The sequence below is a fragment of the Triticum urartu genome, chromosome 6A (assembly GCF_056163025.1).
Source record: "Triticum urartu cultivar PI428250 chromosome 6A, HENAU_Tu73, whole genome shotgun sequence".
NCBI lineage: Eukaryota > Viridiplantae > Streptophyta > Magnoliopsida > Poales > Poaceae > Triticum > Triticum urartu.
The window spans coordinates 308,347,598-308,362,609 of NC_141878.1; the positions used below are offsets into that span (position 1 = coordinate 308,347,598).

The 15,012-nt window shown below is 49.7% G+C and overlaps 1 protein-coding gene across 1 annotated transcript; it reads left to right on the forward strand.

Moving 5' to 3' along the window:
- The first annotated feature begins 9,057 nt into the window (after positions 1-9,057).
- Positions 9,058-13,142, forward strand: LOC125513478 (uncharacterized). The gene is made up of 2 exons (XM_048678604.2): positions 9,058-10,299; positions 12,879-13,142. Exon 1 carries the CDS (start codon positions 9,166-9,168, stop codon positions 10,273-10,275), a length of 1,110 nt encoding a protein of 369 aa, XP_048534561.1. The 5' UTR covers positions 9,058-9,165; the 3' UTR covers positions 10,276-10,299; positions 12,879-13,142.
- The last annotated feature ends 1,870 nt before the right edge of the window (positions 13,143-15,012 follow it).

Genomic DNA, 15,012 nt, shown 5'->3' on the forward strand with positions numbered 1-15,012 from the left:
AGTGGCGCAAACTATAGAAGCAGTATGCGCTTTCAACCAATCCATTCCCAGAATGAGGTCGATGCCACAGGACTTCAGTACGATGGGAGAGGCAAGGAATTCCAGTCCTTCAATTTCAACGGGAACGTTGTGACTAACCATAGAGGTTTGACACTGGCCCACAGGAGTGTGTACCACAATCGTTGTGTTCATCTCTTCGTATTTAATGCCATGCATGAATGTAAACTCAGCTGATATGAATGAATGCGATGCTCCTGTATAAAATAAAACAGATGTTGGTACTGAATTTACGAGGAGTGTACCCATCACGGTAGCAGGCTGGTCTAGAACTTCATTGAGATCAACGTGGTTGGCATGAACACGACCATAAGACTGTTGGGGAACGTAGCAATAATTCAAAATTTTCCTACGTGTCACCAAGATCAATCTATGGAGTTATCTAGCAATGAGGGAGGAGTGGATCTATATACCCTTGTAGATCGCGCGCGGAAGCGTTCAAGAGAACGGGGTTGATGGAGTCGTACTCGTCGTGATCCAAATCACCGATGATCCTAGCGCCGAACGGACGGCACCTCCGCGTTCAACACACGTACGGAGCAGCGACGTCTCCTCCTTCTTGATCCAGCAAGGGGGGAGGAGAGGTTAATGGAGATCCAGCAGCACAACGGCGTGGTGGTGGAAGTAGCGGGATTCCAACAGGGCTTCGCTAAGCGTTGCGGGATGAGGGAGATGTGTCACGGGAGGGAGAGGGAGGCGCCAGGCCTTAGGTATGGTTTCCCTCCCTTCCCCCACTATATATAGGGCCAAGGGAGAGGGGGAGGGTGCAACCTTGCCCCTTCCTCCAAGGAAGGGTGCGGCCAAGGGGGGGAGGAGTCCATCCTCCCCAAGGCACCTCGGAGGTGCCTTCCCCCTTTAGGACTCTCCCCTCCTCTTGTCCCTTTGGCGCATGGGCCTCTAGAGGCTGGTTCCCTTGGCCCATGTAGGCCAAGGCGCACCCCCTACAGCCCATGTGGCCCTCCGGGGCAGGTGGCCCCACCCGGTGGACCCCCGGGACCCTTCCGGTGGTCCCGGTACAATACCGGTGACCCCGAAACTTGTCCCAATGGCCGAAATAGCACTTCCTATATATAATTCTTTACCTCCGGACCATTCCGGAACTCCTCGTGACGTCCGGGATCTCATCCGGGACTCCGAACAACTTTCGGGTTACCGCATACTAATATCTCTATAACCCTAGCATCACTGAACCTTAAGTGTGTGGACCCTACGGGTTCGGGAGACATGCAGACATGACCGAGATGACTCTCCGGTCAATAACCAACAGCGGGATCTGGATACCCATGTTGGCTCCCACATGTTCCACGATGATCTCATCGGATGAACCACGATGTCAAGGACTTAATCAATCCCGTATACAATTCCCTTTGTCTATCGGTACGACACTTGCCCGAGATTCGATCGTCGGTATCCCGATACCTTGTTCAATCTCGTTACCGGCAAGTCTCTTTTACTCGTTCCGTAACACATCATCCCGTGATCAACTCCTTGATCACATTGTGCACATTATGATGATGTCCTACCAAGTGGGCCCAGAGATACCTCTCCATCACACGGAGTGACAAATCCCAGTCTTGATTCGTGCCAACCCAACAGACACTTTCGGAGATACCCGTAGTGTACCTTTATAGCCACCCAGTTACGTTGTGACATTTGGCACACCCAAAGCACTCCTACGGTATCCGGGAGTTGCACAATCTCATGGTCTAAGGAAATGATACTTGACATTAGAAAAGCTTTAGCATACGAACTACACGATCTAGTGCTATGCTTAGGATTGGGTCTTGTCCATCACATCATTCTCCTAATGATGTGATCCCGTTATCAACGACATCCAATGTCCATGGTCAGGAAACCGTAACCATCTATTGATCAACGAGCTAGTCAACTAGAGGCTTACTAGGGACATGGTGTTGTCTATGTATCCACACATGTATCTGAGTTTCCTATCAATACAATTCTAGCATGGATAATAAACGATTATCATGAACAAGGAAATATAATAATAATCAATTTATTATTGCCTCTAGGGCATATTTCCAACAAAGACTTGGCATTGTTGTTGCGGGGCTGGTTGCTTCCACGGCCAGTTGCTGGGAGGGCCAGTTGATTCTGGTTCTGGTTGCATTCCCTAGCACGGTGCCCTGGTTGACCACACCTGAAGCACAAACCATTATTGTGAGTGGGAACAGGAGCTTGGGATGGTGGAGCTGGAAGCCTTGGCTGCCTAGTTGGAGGAGTAGGCAGACGAGGTGCAGCATAGGACTGCCTTGGGGCAGGTGCAGTTGGCTGGCACATGCTATTGGGAATCCATATCTTACGCTTCTGCGAGGGCGGGCCCGAAGATGAGCCTGTGTCACGGTTGCGCCTGTGAGAGCTCTGGTATTCCTGCAGACCAGTTTCGACATTGATGGCCTTGTTCACCAGGGTGGTGAAATCAGCAAAGTCATGCACTAGAAGTGTGAGCTTGATGTCAGCTTGAAGGCCATCACGGAACTTCTCATGTCTGCGTGCATCAGTTGCAATGTCTTCTTCAGCATAGCGGGACAAGTCAAGAAACTCCCGTTGATAAGCTTCAACGGTTTTGTTGCCTTGGGTGAGGTTGCGGAACTCACGCTTCTTATGGTCCATGACTCCCTGAGGAATGAAGCAAGCACGGAAAGCAGCTTGGAAGTCTGGCCAGGTGATGATTGTTCCAACCGGCAAAGTATGCCTGTGGCTGTTCCACCATTGAGCAGCGGGTCCCTTCAAGAAGAAGGAAGCAAAGGTGACATAGCTGGCAGGGGCTACATCAGCAGACTCCATCTCATAGGTGATGTCACAGAGCCAGTCATCAGCATCTAGAGGTTGAGTTGAGCTGCGGTACATAGTTGGGTTGAGACGCATGAAATCCTGCAGAGTCACTTGGGTTGGTTGCTGGGTCATATTGGGGCGAGGAAACTGAGCCATGATATTCTCCATGAACTGGCGATTCAGATCAAACTATTGCATCATCCCAGCCATGTACTCAGGCGGGGGTGGGGGAGGGTTACCACAACCACGACCACCTGGTCTAACCATCCTGCTAATATATAACAGGGGTAGTTCAGCATTGAGAATTTGCAAGGGCAAAAATCATTCATGATGAAACATGCATAATGAAAGGAACATGATAGATACTTCATAGTACATAGTTGGCATATCTTACAAAAGTGATCATGCATAGAGTTCGGCACACAGAGTTCAGCACACAGACTAAGAACATCATAGGCGGCATGCAGGCTCGCGGTGAATGCATCTAACACTAACAAGCAAGCCTACATCAGTCCCATGAGGAACTGTGGAGGTAGGTGTAGCCTGACAGCTGGTAGTGACGCGAAGGGAAGACCTCCACGCGAGTAGCCTGGGGTCCGCGGATACTCTGGTGCGGAACCCGATGCGCAGGTGGCAGGAGAGGACCAAGTGCGGGAGAGTAGCCTCCCACATCTAGCCAGCCGACGCCCTGGGGCATCACGGTCCTGGCAGGGTAGATCACAGAACGCGACAGATCATCAGATCAGACAGAGGGGTGCAACAGCGTCAGAGCACGATACAGGTGCTGACGGGTGGTGTACAACTCATGGCGAAGAGCTCGGTTAGCTCTATCCAGCCCATCAGCATGCAAAACCAGGTTCTGATGGTAGAAGGGCTCTTGGGTGACAGTGGAGTAGGCAGCAGTGTAGTATCCCTCCGCACCAACATCGGACGCGATAGCAATGTGCCTGAAGGGGGAGGTGTCCAACTCCTGATACTCTCCATGAAGACGTGTCAGAGCAGCATAAGCAGTATCGTGGACTGCCATGTCGATAGTCACTCCAACACCATGAGCAGTGTGCAGCACGGTAGTGGAGTCATACTCCCGAGAGTAGAGGTGGACGATGGCATGGTACTGCTCCTGGTTGAAGTCCTGGTACTCCTCATAGACGGTGTACTCAGGGTGCCAGCGATAACCCAGATAGGTCATCATCTCAACCAACACAGCAGGTGATCCTGAGGCACCAATGGCCATCGTGTGGCGCACGACCTGTCTCATGGGTTCCATCTGAAAACAAAGATGTTTCAAAGGAGTAAACTGACAGTGTGGATAATGTTCAATATACTACTCCAAGGAATAGCTAGGGCTTATCCAACTTTGGGGTGAATGTGGTCACGGGATCCTAATGTTAAAGTTATTAAAATCGTTTAACCCGAGTAGAAGAGAGTTCAGAGTCCTAGAGTAAGGATCGAGGAGTCAAAGATACTAATACCACCCAGATGGCGACGTGGGCCCGTAAGGCACACAACCATGTTAGTAAAAGTTTTTGTAATGTCTAGACTCGACTTCGGCCAAGGAGTGTGGAAGGGGGATTCCTACAGGCAGTCAGCTCTGATACCAACTTGTGACGCCCCCGATTCAATCGTACACTAACCATACACGCAAACATGTACGATCAAGATCAGAGACTCACGGGAAGATATCACAACACAACTCTACAAATAAAATAAGTCATATAAGCATCATATTACAAGCCAGGGGCCTCGAGGGCTCGAATACAAGAGCTCGATCATAGACGAGTGAGCGGAAGCAACAATATCTGAGTACAGACATAAGTTAAACAAGTTTGCCTTAAGAAGACTAGCACAAATTGGGATACAGATCGAAAGAGGGGCAGGCCTCCTGCCTGGGATCCTCCTAAACTACTCCTGGTCGTCGTTAGCGGGCTGCACGTAGTAGTAGGCACCTCTCGAGTAGTAGTAGTCGTCATCGACGGTGGCGTCTGGCTCCTGGGCTCCATCGTCTGGTCGCAGCAATCGGGTGTAGAAAAAGGGGGAAAAGAGGAAGCAAAGAAACCATGAGTACTCATCCAAAGTACTCGCAAGCAAGGAGCTACACTACAAATGTATGCATTTGTATCAAATGGAATAAGTCTATCATATGTGGACTGAACTGCAGAATGCCGGAATAAGAGGGGGATAGCTAGTCCTATCGAAGACTACGCTTCTGGTAACCTCCATCTTGCAGCAGAAGAAGAGAGTAGATGGTAAGTTCACCAAGTAACATCGCATAGCATAACCCTAACCAATGATCCTTCCCTCGTCACCCTCTGAGAGAGCGACCACCGGTTGTATCTGGCACTTGGAAGGGTGTGTTCTATTAAGTATCCGGTTCTAGTTGTCATAAGGTCAAGGTAGAACTCCAAGTCGTCCTGTTATCGAAGATCACGGCTATTCGAATAGATTAACTTCCCTGCAGGGGTGCATCACATAACCAAACACGCTCGATCCCATTTGGCCGGACACACTTTCCTGGGTCATGCCCGGCCTCGGAAGATCAACACGTCGCAGCCCTACCTAGGCACAACAGAGAGGTCAGCACGCCGGTCTAAATACTATGGCGCAGGGGTCTGGGCCCATCGCCCATTGCACACCTGCACGTTGCGTACGCGGCCGGTGAGCAGACCTAGCCTCCCTTATACAAGAGCAGGCGTTCCAGTCCAACCCGGCACGCGCCTCTCAGTCGCTGACGTCATGAAGGCTTCGGCTGATACCACGACATCGAGTACCCATAACTGTCGCCGCGTAGATGGTTAGTGCGTATAGGCCAGTAGCCAGACTCAGATCAAATACCAAGATCTCGTTAAGCGTGTTATTTTGAAATAACCACGGACGCCGACCAGGGACAGACCCACCTCTCTCCTAGGTGGTCTCAACCTGCCCTGTCGCCCCGCCACAAAGTAACAGTCGGGGCCCGTCGGGAACCCAGGCCCACCTCTACCGGAATGGAGCCACCTGCCCCTTCAGCCCCCAACTCCGAACAGTATCATAAGTAATGTTCAGTATAAAGTATATAGCATATGCCCGTGATCACCTCACGAAGTGATCACGGCCCAGTAGTATAGCATCGCAGACGGACAAGAGTGTAGGTCCACTGATGGAACACTAGCATCCTATACTAAGCATTAGGATAGCAGGTAAAGGTAACGACATTAGTAGCAAGGACAGGCTATGCATCAGAATAGGATTAACGGAAAGCAGTAACATGCTACACTACTGTAATGCAAGCAGTATAGAGAAGAGTAGGCGATATCTGGTGATCAAAGGGGGGGGCTTGCCTGGTTGCTCTGGCAAGAGAGAGGGGTCGTCAACACCGTAGTCGTACTGGGTAGCAGTGGCGTCGGTCTCGGTGTCTAGCGAGAGAAGAGGGGGAAGAAACAATAAATATTAAGCAAACAGATGCATAGCGATGCATGACATGACAAGTATCGGTGCTAGGGGTGCCCTAACGCGGTACAATGTGGTACCGGTGAAGGGGGAAAACATCCGGGAAAGTATCCCCGGTGTTTCGCGTTTTCGGGCAAAGGAGCCGGAGGAGAAAAGTTGTGTGTTCGCTATGCTAGGGATGCGTGGTGGACGAACAGGCTGCGCATCCGGATTCGTCTCGTCGTTCTGAGCAACTTTCATGTACAAAGTTTTTCCATCCGAGCTACGGTTTATTTTATATTAATTTTAAAAGATTTAAATCATTTTTAGGATTTATTTAATTAATTAAAACAACATTATCCAGAATAGTGTTTGCCAACATCATCATGACGTCAGCAGTTGACTTGGTCAACCTGAGAGGTGGGTCCCGTTCGTCATTGACACATTTAGTTAGCAGGTTAATTAAACAGGGTCAATTAGTTTAATTAGTGGTCAGGTTAATCTAATCAGGATTAAATAGTTTAATTAATTCTTTAATTAACTAATTAAGATTAATTAAATCAACCAATTAATTAATTAATTAATTTAGTATTATTATTAAATCTTTTTTTGTTAAAACGTTCTGGGGCTGGGGCCCCTTTGTCAGTGGGCCAAAGGGCCATAGCGGGCGCGCGGGTGGTGGTTAACGAGGCCGCGCCCGAACGAGGGGGGGTGGACCGGGCCGCGGCGGGGGTACGGGCGCCAGAGCACGCCGGCGGCCACGGCGGGCTCGCCGGTCGGCTCTCTCTGGCGAAGGAAGTCGACGCGGAGGGGCGCGACTTCGGGTGAGCAAGAGGACAGCGCGCAGGGTGCTCCCGGGGTCGTAGCAGGGCTGCACGGCGAGGTCGTCGAGTGTGGAAGAGGGCGGCGACACGGCAGTGGCGGAGCAGAGCCATGACGGGACTCCGGCGAGCAGGGGACGTGCACGCGCGGCGGAGCAGCAGCAGCTAGGCGCAGCGCGGGCGAGCGGGCGCGGTCGGGGCAAGTGCGAGCGCGAGGTGCGGGCAGAGGCCACGGCCGGTGCACAGGGGTGGCCGTGGACGGCGCGGCGGAGCGCGAGCGGGCGCGCGGGTAGGCGGCGAGCGCAGCGCGCGGGCGGGGAGTAAGAGGCTGCGGCAGCAGGCAGGGGAGCGGCTCCGGGCGTGGGCGAGCGGCGGACGACGCACATCGGCGTGGCAAGGCGTTGCCGGAGCGGGGCGTGAGGCGCGGGAGAAAGAGGTCGGGGGCCTCACCGAGTGTCTGTAGGGAACGGGGCAGTGGTGGTCGTGGGGGAGGACGAGGACGACGTCGGCGGAGCGGGAGGCAGACCGATGAGGGCACGCCGGCGAGGTCCAGGCGGGAAGGGGGCGATGGCGTCAGGGCACCAGCTTCGGGCGTCGAGGGTGCGGTCACCCCGATCCCGATCTGGATCGGGGGAGCGAGGGAGGAGAGCGAGTGGGGCAACGATTGGATTAGGGTTTGGTCGTGGGGGGGAGGATAAGGGAGGCGGGGGCGCGGGGTGGGCCGGCCCATTCGGGCGGCTGGGGGTCCGTGTGGATGGTTAGCTGGGCCAAAAGGCCCAGTCGGGGGAGGGGGACATTTTTCCTTTTTTTGTTAGTTTGTTTTCTCTTTTGTATTTCCTTTCTTTCGTTTATTTCCTTTTTTGTTTTAATCCATTTTAAAATACTTTGGCACTATATAAAAATGTGTTTATTACATCATAATTAAATATGCAATTTATGGCACTGCCCGAATATTTTTGTTTTAACTTTTGAAAACTTTTATAATTTAACCTTATTTTAAATTTGAATTTGACTCGGTTTTGAACTAACGGTAGATTATCAACAGTAATCGTGGTGACGTGGCACCATTAGCATGGAATTACTGTAGCTTGATTACCTGGGCGTTATATCCGTCAAGAGGGCACGAACCTGGGTAAACATCGTGTCCTCTTCATCTCCTATTACCTTCAATCCCCAGACACACAGTTCGGGACCCCTACCCGAGATCGGCCGATTTTGACACTGACAGTAATACCCTACATCCTGCTTTTGATTTTTATTGATATGGAAGCACCTCGTGAGAGGGGGTTACAAGAGGATGATGATGGTGACTAACGAGATTTGTATCTCATAGAATAGATGTCATAAGATACCCCTAACCTCGCCTTATAAAGGGGACGTGGGTTAGGGTTTACAGGTTTCCTAACCGATCCAGGGGCTTCTCGGCTTGCATGGCAAGATGAACTTCTTGCTTTGTGTTGGCCACTTGGACTGCCTCCTGTAGTCAAGTTGCCACCAAGCCCCTTGGGCCCTGACGCTGGTCCAATATCGGGCTTCCTGGCTGACGGGCTACCCCGGTGTATTGTACCGTCAGTAGCCTCGAGGTTATCCGGAGTTTGGAATCTTGCATTTTTGGGAATGAAACCCAAGCAAGCTTCTTTCGTATCGGTGATAGGCCACCCGGCTTCAGAATCTTTGAGTTCGTCAAGTATACGGCCTCTAGTCATATGGTGATCTCAGGATGTGCAAATTCAGAGGTTCGTGTTCTTCATGGTCCTCGTCTTCAAAGCTTCACGTCCTGCATCTTCATAGTTGCGCCGCCTGCATCTTTGCGTCTTCGCGAGCTGCATCTTCGGATAAAGTCTCAAGCTATGTTTAAATAAAGTCGAAAGTTATCAAATTGTGGGGAAAAAAATCAAAAGTTATCAAACTGACAATAAAAAGAGTCGAAAGTTCTCAGAAGAAAATGCACGAAGCAAAAGTAAAAAAAAAAAAGGTGCAACCAAACACGCCCATTGAATGGACCTGTGCGCAAGAAGAATCGCAGACCTCGAAATCATCTAGCGAGGTCGTCGGGCTAAGCGAAGTTGGGCACCACCGTATTCACTGAATGGACTCCACCACCAACCAATTCGCCGACGCCGCCGCTGGCGCGTCATCGGCGAACACGGCACCGCTGCCGGCCATGCTCGCTGACGCCCTTATCGGCGCCGGAGCTGGAGGAGGAGATGGGGACCCCAGCGCCGCTCTCCAACGGCTTGCAGCCCTCGGCGATCGCATGGCTGCTGTCCGGCGCCTCCTCGTCGCCTCCATTTCTGGGGAATCGCAGCCCCTCTCCTCCTCGGATATTCAGTCCGTGTCCTCCGAGATCTCATCTGCCGCTCACCTCGTCGTCCTCAACGCCGCCTCCCTCCTTTCTTCCTCCCTCCCTTTTCCCGCCCCATCCGCCCCTCCTGCCCCTCCCGCTCCTATCCAAGAGCTTCCCGCCGCGGCCTCCACCGCCGATGTGCTTCCCCAAGAAGCCACCAAGGGCTACGATGTCGTGGAGCTCGATGCCGACGAACTGCTCGCGGAGCATGTCCACTTCTGCAATATATGCGGCAAGGGCTTCCGCCGCGACGCCAACCTTAGGATGCACATGCGTGCGCACGGCGACCGATTCAAGACCCTGGACGCGCTCTCCCGGCCCGGTCAGGCAAAGCCAGCTGATGGCCGCGATGTGCGCTTTTCCTGTCCTTTCACGGGGTGCAACCGGAACCGTGCGCACCGCCGCTTCCGGCCGCTCAAGTCAGCGGTGTGCGCGCGCAACCACTTCCGCCGCAGCCACTGCCCCAAACTCTACGCGTGCGAGCGCTGCGGTGGCAAGAAGCGTTTTGCTGTTCTTGCCGATCTCCGCGGCCACCTCCGCCACTGCGGTGAGGAGGCACAGTGGCGCTGCTCCTGCGGCACCACCTTCTCCCGCAAGGACAAGCTGTTCGGCCATCTCGCCCTCTTTGAAGGCCATATGCCAGCCATGTCCCCTCCGAACAAGGATGCAGTGACAACGACTACAGAGGCACCCCTTGATATAATGGATGAAGGAGGAATCGAAGAGCAGGAAGATGGCGGTGAAGGAGGTTTTGATCCGGAGTTCTTCAAGGAGTGGATGGAGGAGCTCAAAGATGATGGCGTACCTGCTGGTGGCACAATCTGGCCTGGACGGGCAGCAGCTGGGCAATAGCCTGTGTTGCAAGTTCTGTTTGGGGTAAGAGCTTTATCTTCCTGCCTTTTTTTGGGGTACAATTGAAACTTATAGTATCTGAAATAAACTGGTGCAAGAAGATATAAATATGGTAATATGTCCTTCAGGTTAACAATTACGCCAACAATATAAGCATAGACTTGATTTTTGTGGTTGAACTCAAGTACCTAGTTCTTGTATGGCATGCAATTTTAGTATTACTAATGTGCAATTTCAGGTGACTTGAGATTTAAGAAAAAAATCAGGCAACTGACAGTTAGAAAAGTTATTTTATTTGGGGTGAGTTTAGGGGAAGTATAATATGAGTCTGTCCATATGCACTCGTTCTTGATCTTCGAAATTATACATTTTTTAAATTTTCTCAAAATATTAATGTTACCACAAAGTATTAACTTATATCCATGTACAAAATTTTGAGAAAAATATGATTATAGTTGTGCTGTGTAAATAGTAAAATGTGGTGAGATTAGCTGCATATCAGGATCCTGGTTCACCACACCAAATTATACGAACACTTTGATTGCAAGGGGAAAAATTGTGCTTTTTAGTTGGCTAATTCCTCTGGTTTTCTGTTGTACCAAGTTTGTCTTGAAATACTTATTGGGTTATTTGCTCTGGTTGTTATTGACTTCTTGTATGCCCTGGATCACATATTACTATTAGTACTAGCAAACATGCCCGTGCGTTGCAACGGAGAAAAAAGTATCACACGCCACTAGTCTGGTAAACATGGCTAATGACCTCCATAGACCCATGTCCTCTATAGACGGGATTGCACCTGTGTCACCGCTTAACCTTTTTCCCACCCTTGTCGATGATGGTTGCGCTGTCCCAGGATCACAATATGTCCGAACATGGTCAATCCTAAGGCAGTGAGCTCGGCCACCGCACAACACACCTGTCATTGAACCGAACCTGTGCAAGGTAATGGCTAAAAACTTTAAAAATAATCTTGTTCAGTTGGACGTGAGGGCCGCCACCCTGGTCCATATACCATCCCTCGTAAGGATTGACTACAATCAGGAGCGAGAAAACAACACCCAAAACTACCATGCATTTTCTCAAGGTAACACATGCACCTTGTATTTAAGAAGTGAACCCAGGCCACAATGGCACCATCTTGTGTCGACCATTTCACACCTTCCAAATTATGTCCATCTGCGCATCATATTGTGAGAGAAGGAATTTGAATGAAGTGGAAATCTCACCTTAAATACCGCGTCATTGCCTCAGCCATGTGTGAACTGAATGTATGTCTGAAATATCCAAAAAGCTTAAAATATCAGTGCATTAACAACTGCAAGAAGCAAAAATTCACATCAATATAGCTGCATTCTCTGTTCTCTATAAGCAGCAGGAGTGCACACACAACCAAAAATTGCCTAATCACAAATAGTAGCTAGTAATTTCAGTGTGTAAGCATCACCACACGTCCTCAGCATAGCAATTCCTTTGTCCAACACTTCCATGCACGCATAATTGGGGAGCCACAACGCCTCCTTCTACTTTGGCTGTCTGTCACCACGGCGCCCAGCCCCTCGCACGGGATGTCCAAGGTGCCGGTTGCCTCCGACGCATCACCCAACCCTGCCTCTCCCTCTACACAGCATCCCTCCCAGCCCGTGCTACACGGCCTGTTGGCACCCGCCCAGCCGCACAACAACATGGCCAGAGGGCCACGTTTGCTCTGCACCTTGCTCTGTGCTGTTGCAGGCAGTACCTGTTCCTCTTCCTCGTGTCCTGCAGCAGCGAGCTCCGGGACCGACGTATCCGATGGATGCTGGGGAGCCCCTGTTGGCCAGATCCCATGCTCACCCCAGGGGCAGGCTTGCATGGCCGCGTTGGCTGGAGAGCCATTGGTGTCCTTCACCTGTTGCCACGGTTGGCTGGAGAGCCGACTTATTGAGTTGGTGTTTATTTTTATAATAACCGACAGTTGGGCATGACACTTGGCTTGAACTCAATGGGATAGAAGAGTTTTGTTCAACTGACCATTTTCTTTCTCAACTTCTTTTGGACAAATGTGATTTCTCCACCCGGCTGTTCAACTTATTGAACTATGGTTGGTTTGTTCGTGCTCCCTCAGTGCCACTATTAGAACCTGTACTTGTTCTCTAGTTGTCCGCTATACTAACTTAACTAACACTCAGTTCACTGTTTACGTGTAGAAAATAACCTTTTTGTGATTTTGCCGCTACTCTCTCTGTTCGTTACTCTACGCTCGCTCCAGTCCGGATGCTTGTTAATACCGTATTTCTCTGGCTTGGCTTTGTTCAGTTGTACTGTTCATGAATTTATGCAGATATTGTAAATTTCTTGTTCTTGTCATTAGGAGTTACAATTGCTTATTCCCTGAAATGGCACTCGTATGGTTACATTGTCCATGTTCCATTAGGACTGCTGTAAATACATAAAGATACAGGGTATAGCTAACTGTTGCTCCCTCCGTCTCAAAATGTAAGACATTTTTCCATATTACCAGAGTGTGAAAAAACGTCTTGCATTTTGGGACGGAGGGAGTATAATGTTTGAAAGTACAGTATATTATGATCTGATTGTCAACCTCCAATGCTGTCTTTTAGGTGTATGGTAACAGCCGCAAGGGGCATTGGCTGCCAAAGTGACTGAAAGAGCGGTGGGGAGATGCTTCTGAAGAACAACACAGAGGTTTCTAACAAGAGCAGTGGGGGGCATGCCCTTGTTTGTATTTTTTTTTTTTTTGAGAAAATGCCCTTGTTTGTATGGCACAGTAGTGGGCTGGAATCACTTTGCGAATCTCCTTGTCGCTCCCTCGTTATTCTGTACCTATTGTCCTGTTGGCAGAAGTACATCCCAGATGTTGGTTATTCGCTTGCGAGGTTGCAATGCTCTCTTTCTATCTCAACTGGTGCAAATAATATCCGGAAAAAGGGTGGATTCGGAGGCACTGAATAATTAAGGTGCCAGTTGTTGAACTTGTAACAACGCATATTCACCGGAGCGGACCTTGGTAGTTGATCGATCCTCATTGATTTTCTCCCATTTGCAGTGCTCTCCACAAACTCTTTCTGTCAAATGTTGTTGGCGCGACACAACAGCAATGGCAACACCACCGCAGTTCTTACCTGGGCCAGATTTCTGCCCCGTTTTCAGATGTTAGATTCCTGCATTGTATTAGGCGAACATGCACGTCCCCGGGCAGTATTAGAGGATCATCCTTAAACAAAGGCAGGGCCTATACCTCGGTGATAAATACTCCCTCGATAGTGTGCTCACAATTTTTGAGATTTAATTTTGACCAGTCTTGGCGAGGCACTCATTGGAGTGGTGTGTGCGGGGTATCTTGTGTTTGCGAAAGGATCAAAAAGAGGTGGAGAGGGGTGAATAGACTCTTAACAAAGAAAAATAGCAGTTTTTAATTTCTTCAAGTTAAGATGGAGTTTTTGTACAAGTTTAAACATTCACAATACATTTTAAGCAAGCATGGCAAGAGTATATGAGCAGCAGAAAGTAAAGCATACAAGTTGCAAGAATGTAAAGGGATGTGATTGGAGCATGCAAACGCAATTGGAGACACGAAGATTTTTGGCGTGGTTTCGATAGGTGGTGCTATCGTACATCCACATTGATGGAGACTTCAACCCACGAAGGGTCCACGAAGAAGCAACCTTGTCTATCCCATCATGACCATCGCCCACGAAGGACTTCCTCACTAGGATAGATCTTCATAAAGTAGGTGATCTTCTTGCCCGTACAAACTCCTTGGTTCAACTCCACAATCTTATCGGAGACTCTCAAATGATACCTAATCAATCTAGAAGACACCACTTTTCAAAAGGTAATAGATGGTGTGTTGACGAACTCCTTGCTCTTATGCTTCAAATGATAGTCTCCCCAACACTCAACTCCCTCTCACGGATTTGGACTTGGTGGAAAGATGATTTGAGTGAAAAGCAATTTGGGGAAGGCTGGGGATCAAGATTCATCTGGTTGGAATGGAATATCTTGGTCTCAACACATGAGTAGGTGGTTCTCTATCAGAAAATGAATGCTGGAAGTGTAGGCATGTTCTGATGGCTCTCTCCTCTAATGAAGGAAGGGTGGAGGGGTATATATAGCCTGCACATAAAATCTAACCGTTACACACAAATCACCAAATTAGGTGGGACTGAATCATGAAACTCGGTCAGACGAATTTAGTTCAAAATGTAAACGTTAGGATTTTCGATGGGACCGACATGTCAACTCGGTGGGACCGATGTCATTAGGGTTAGGGCATAACGTAATCTCGATGAGACCGATTACACAAACTCGGCGGGACCGATTTTGGTAATAAGCTAAAAAGAGAGTTGGTCAGACAAACTCGGTGGGACCGATTGCTTATCTCGGTGGGACCGAAATAATTGCAACAGGCAGGAGAGAGTTTGCAATCCCATCTCGGTGAGACCAGGATCCCATTGGTGAGACCGAATTGATTAGGGTTTCTGGCAGTGGCTATGTCAAGTGAACTCGGTGGTGCCGGATAGATCAAATCGGTGGGGCCGAGTTTGACTTTTAGTTTGGACATATGTGGATATGAGAAAGTGGTTGAGGGCTTTGGAGCATATCACTAAGCACTTTGAGGAAGCAAGCCATTAAGCAACACCTCATCCCCTTTTAATAGTATCAGCTTTCCTGGACTCAATGTGATCTTGGATCATTAAAATGAAAATGTAGAGTCTTGAGCTTTTGAGCTTT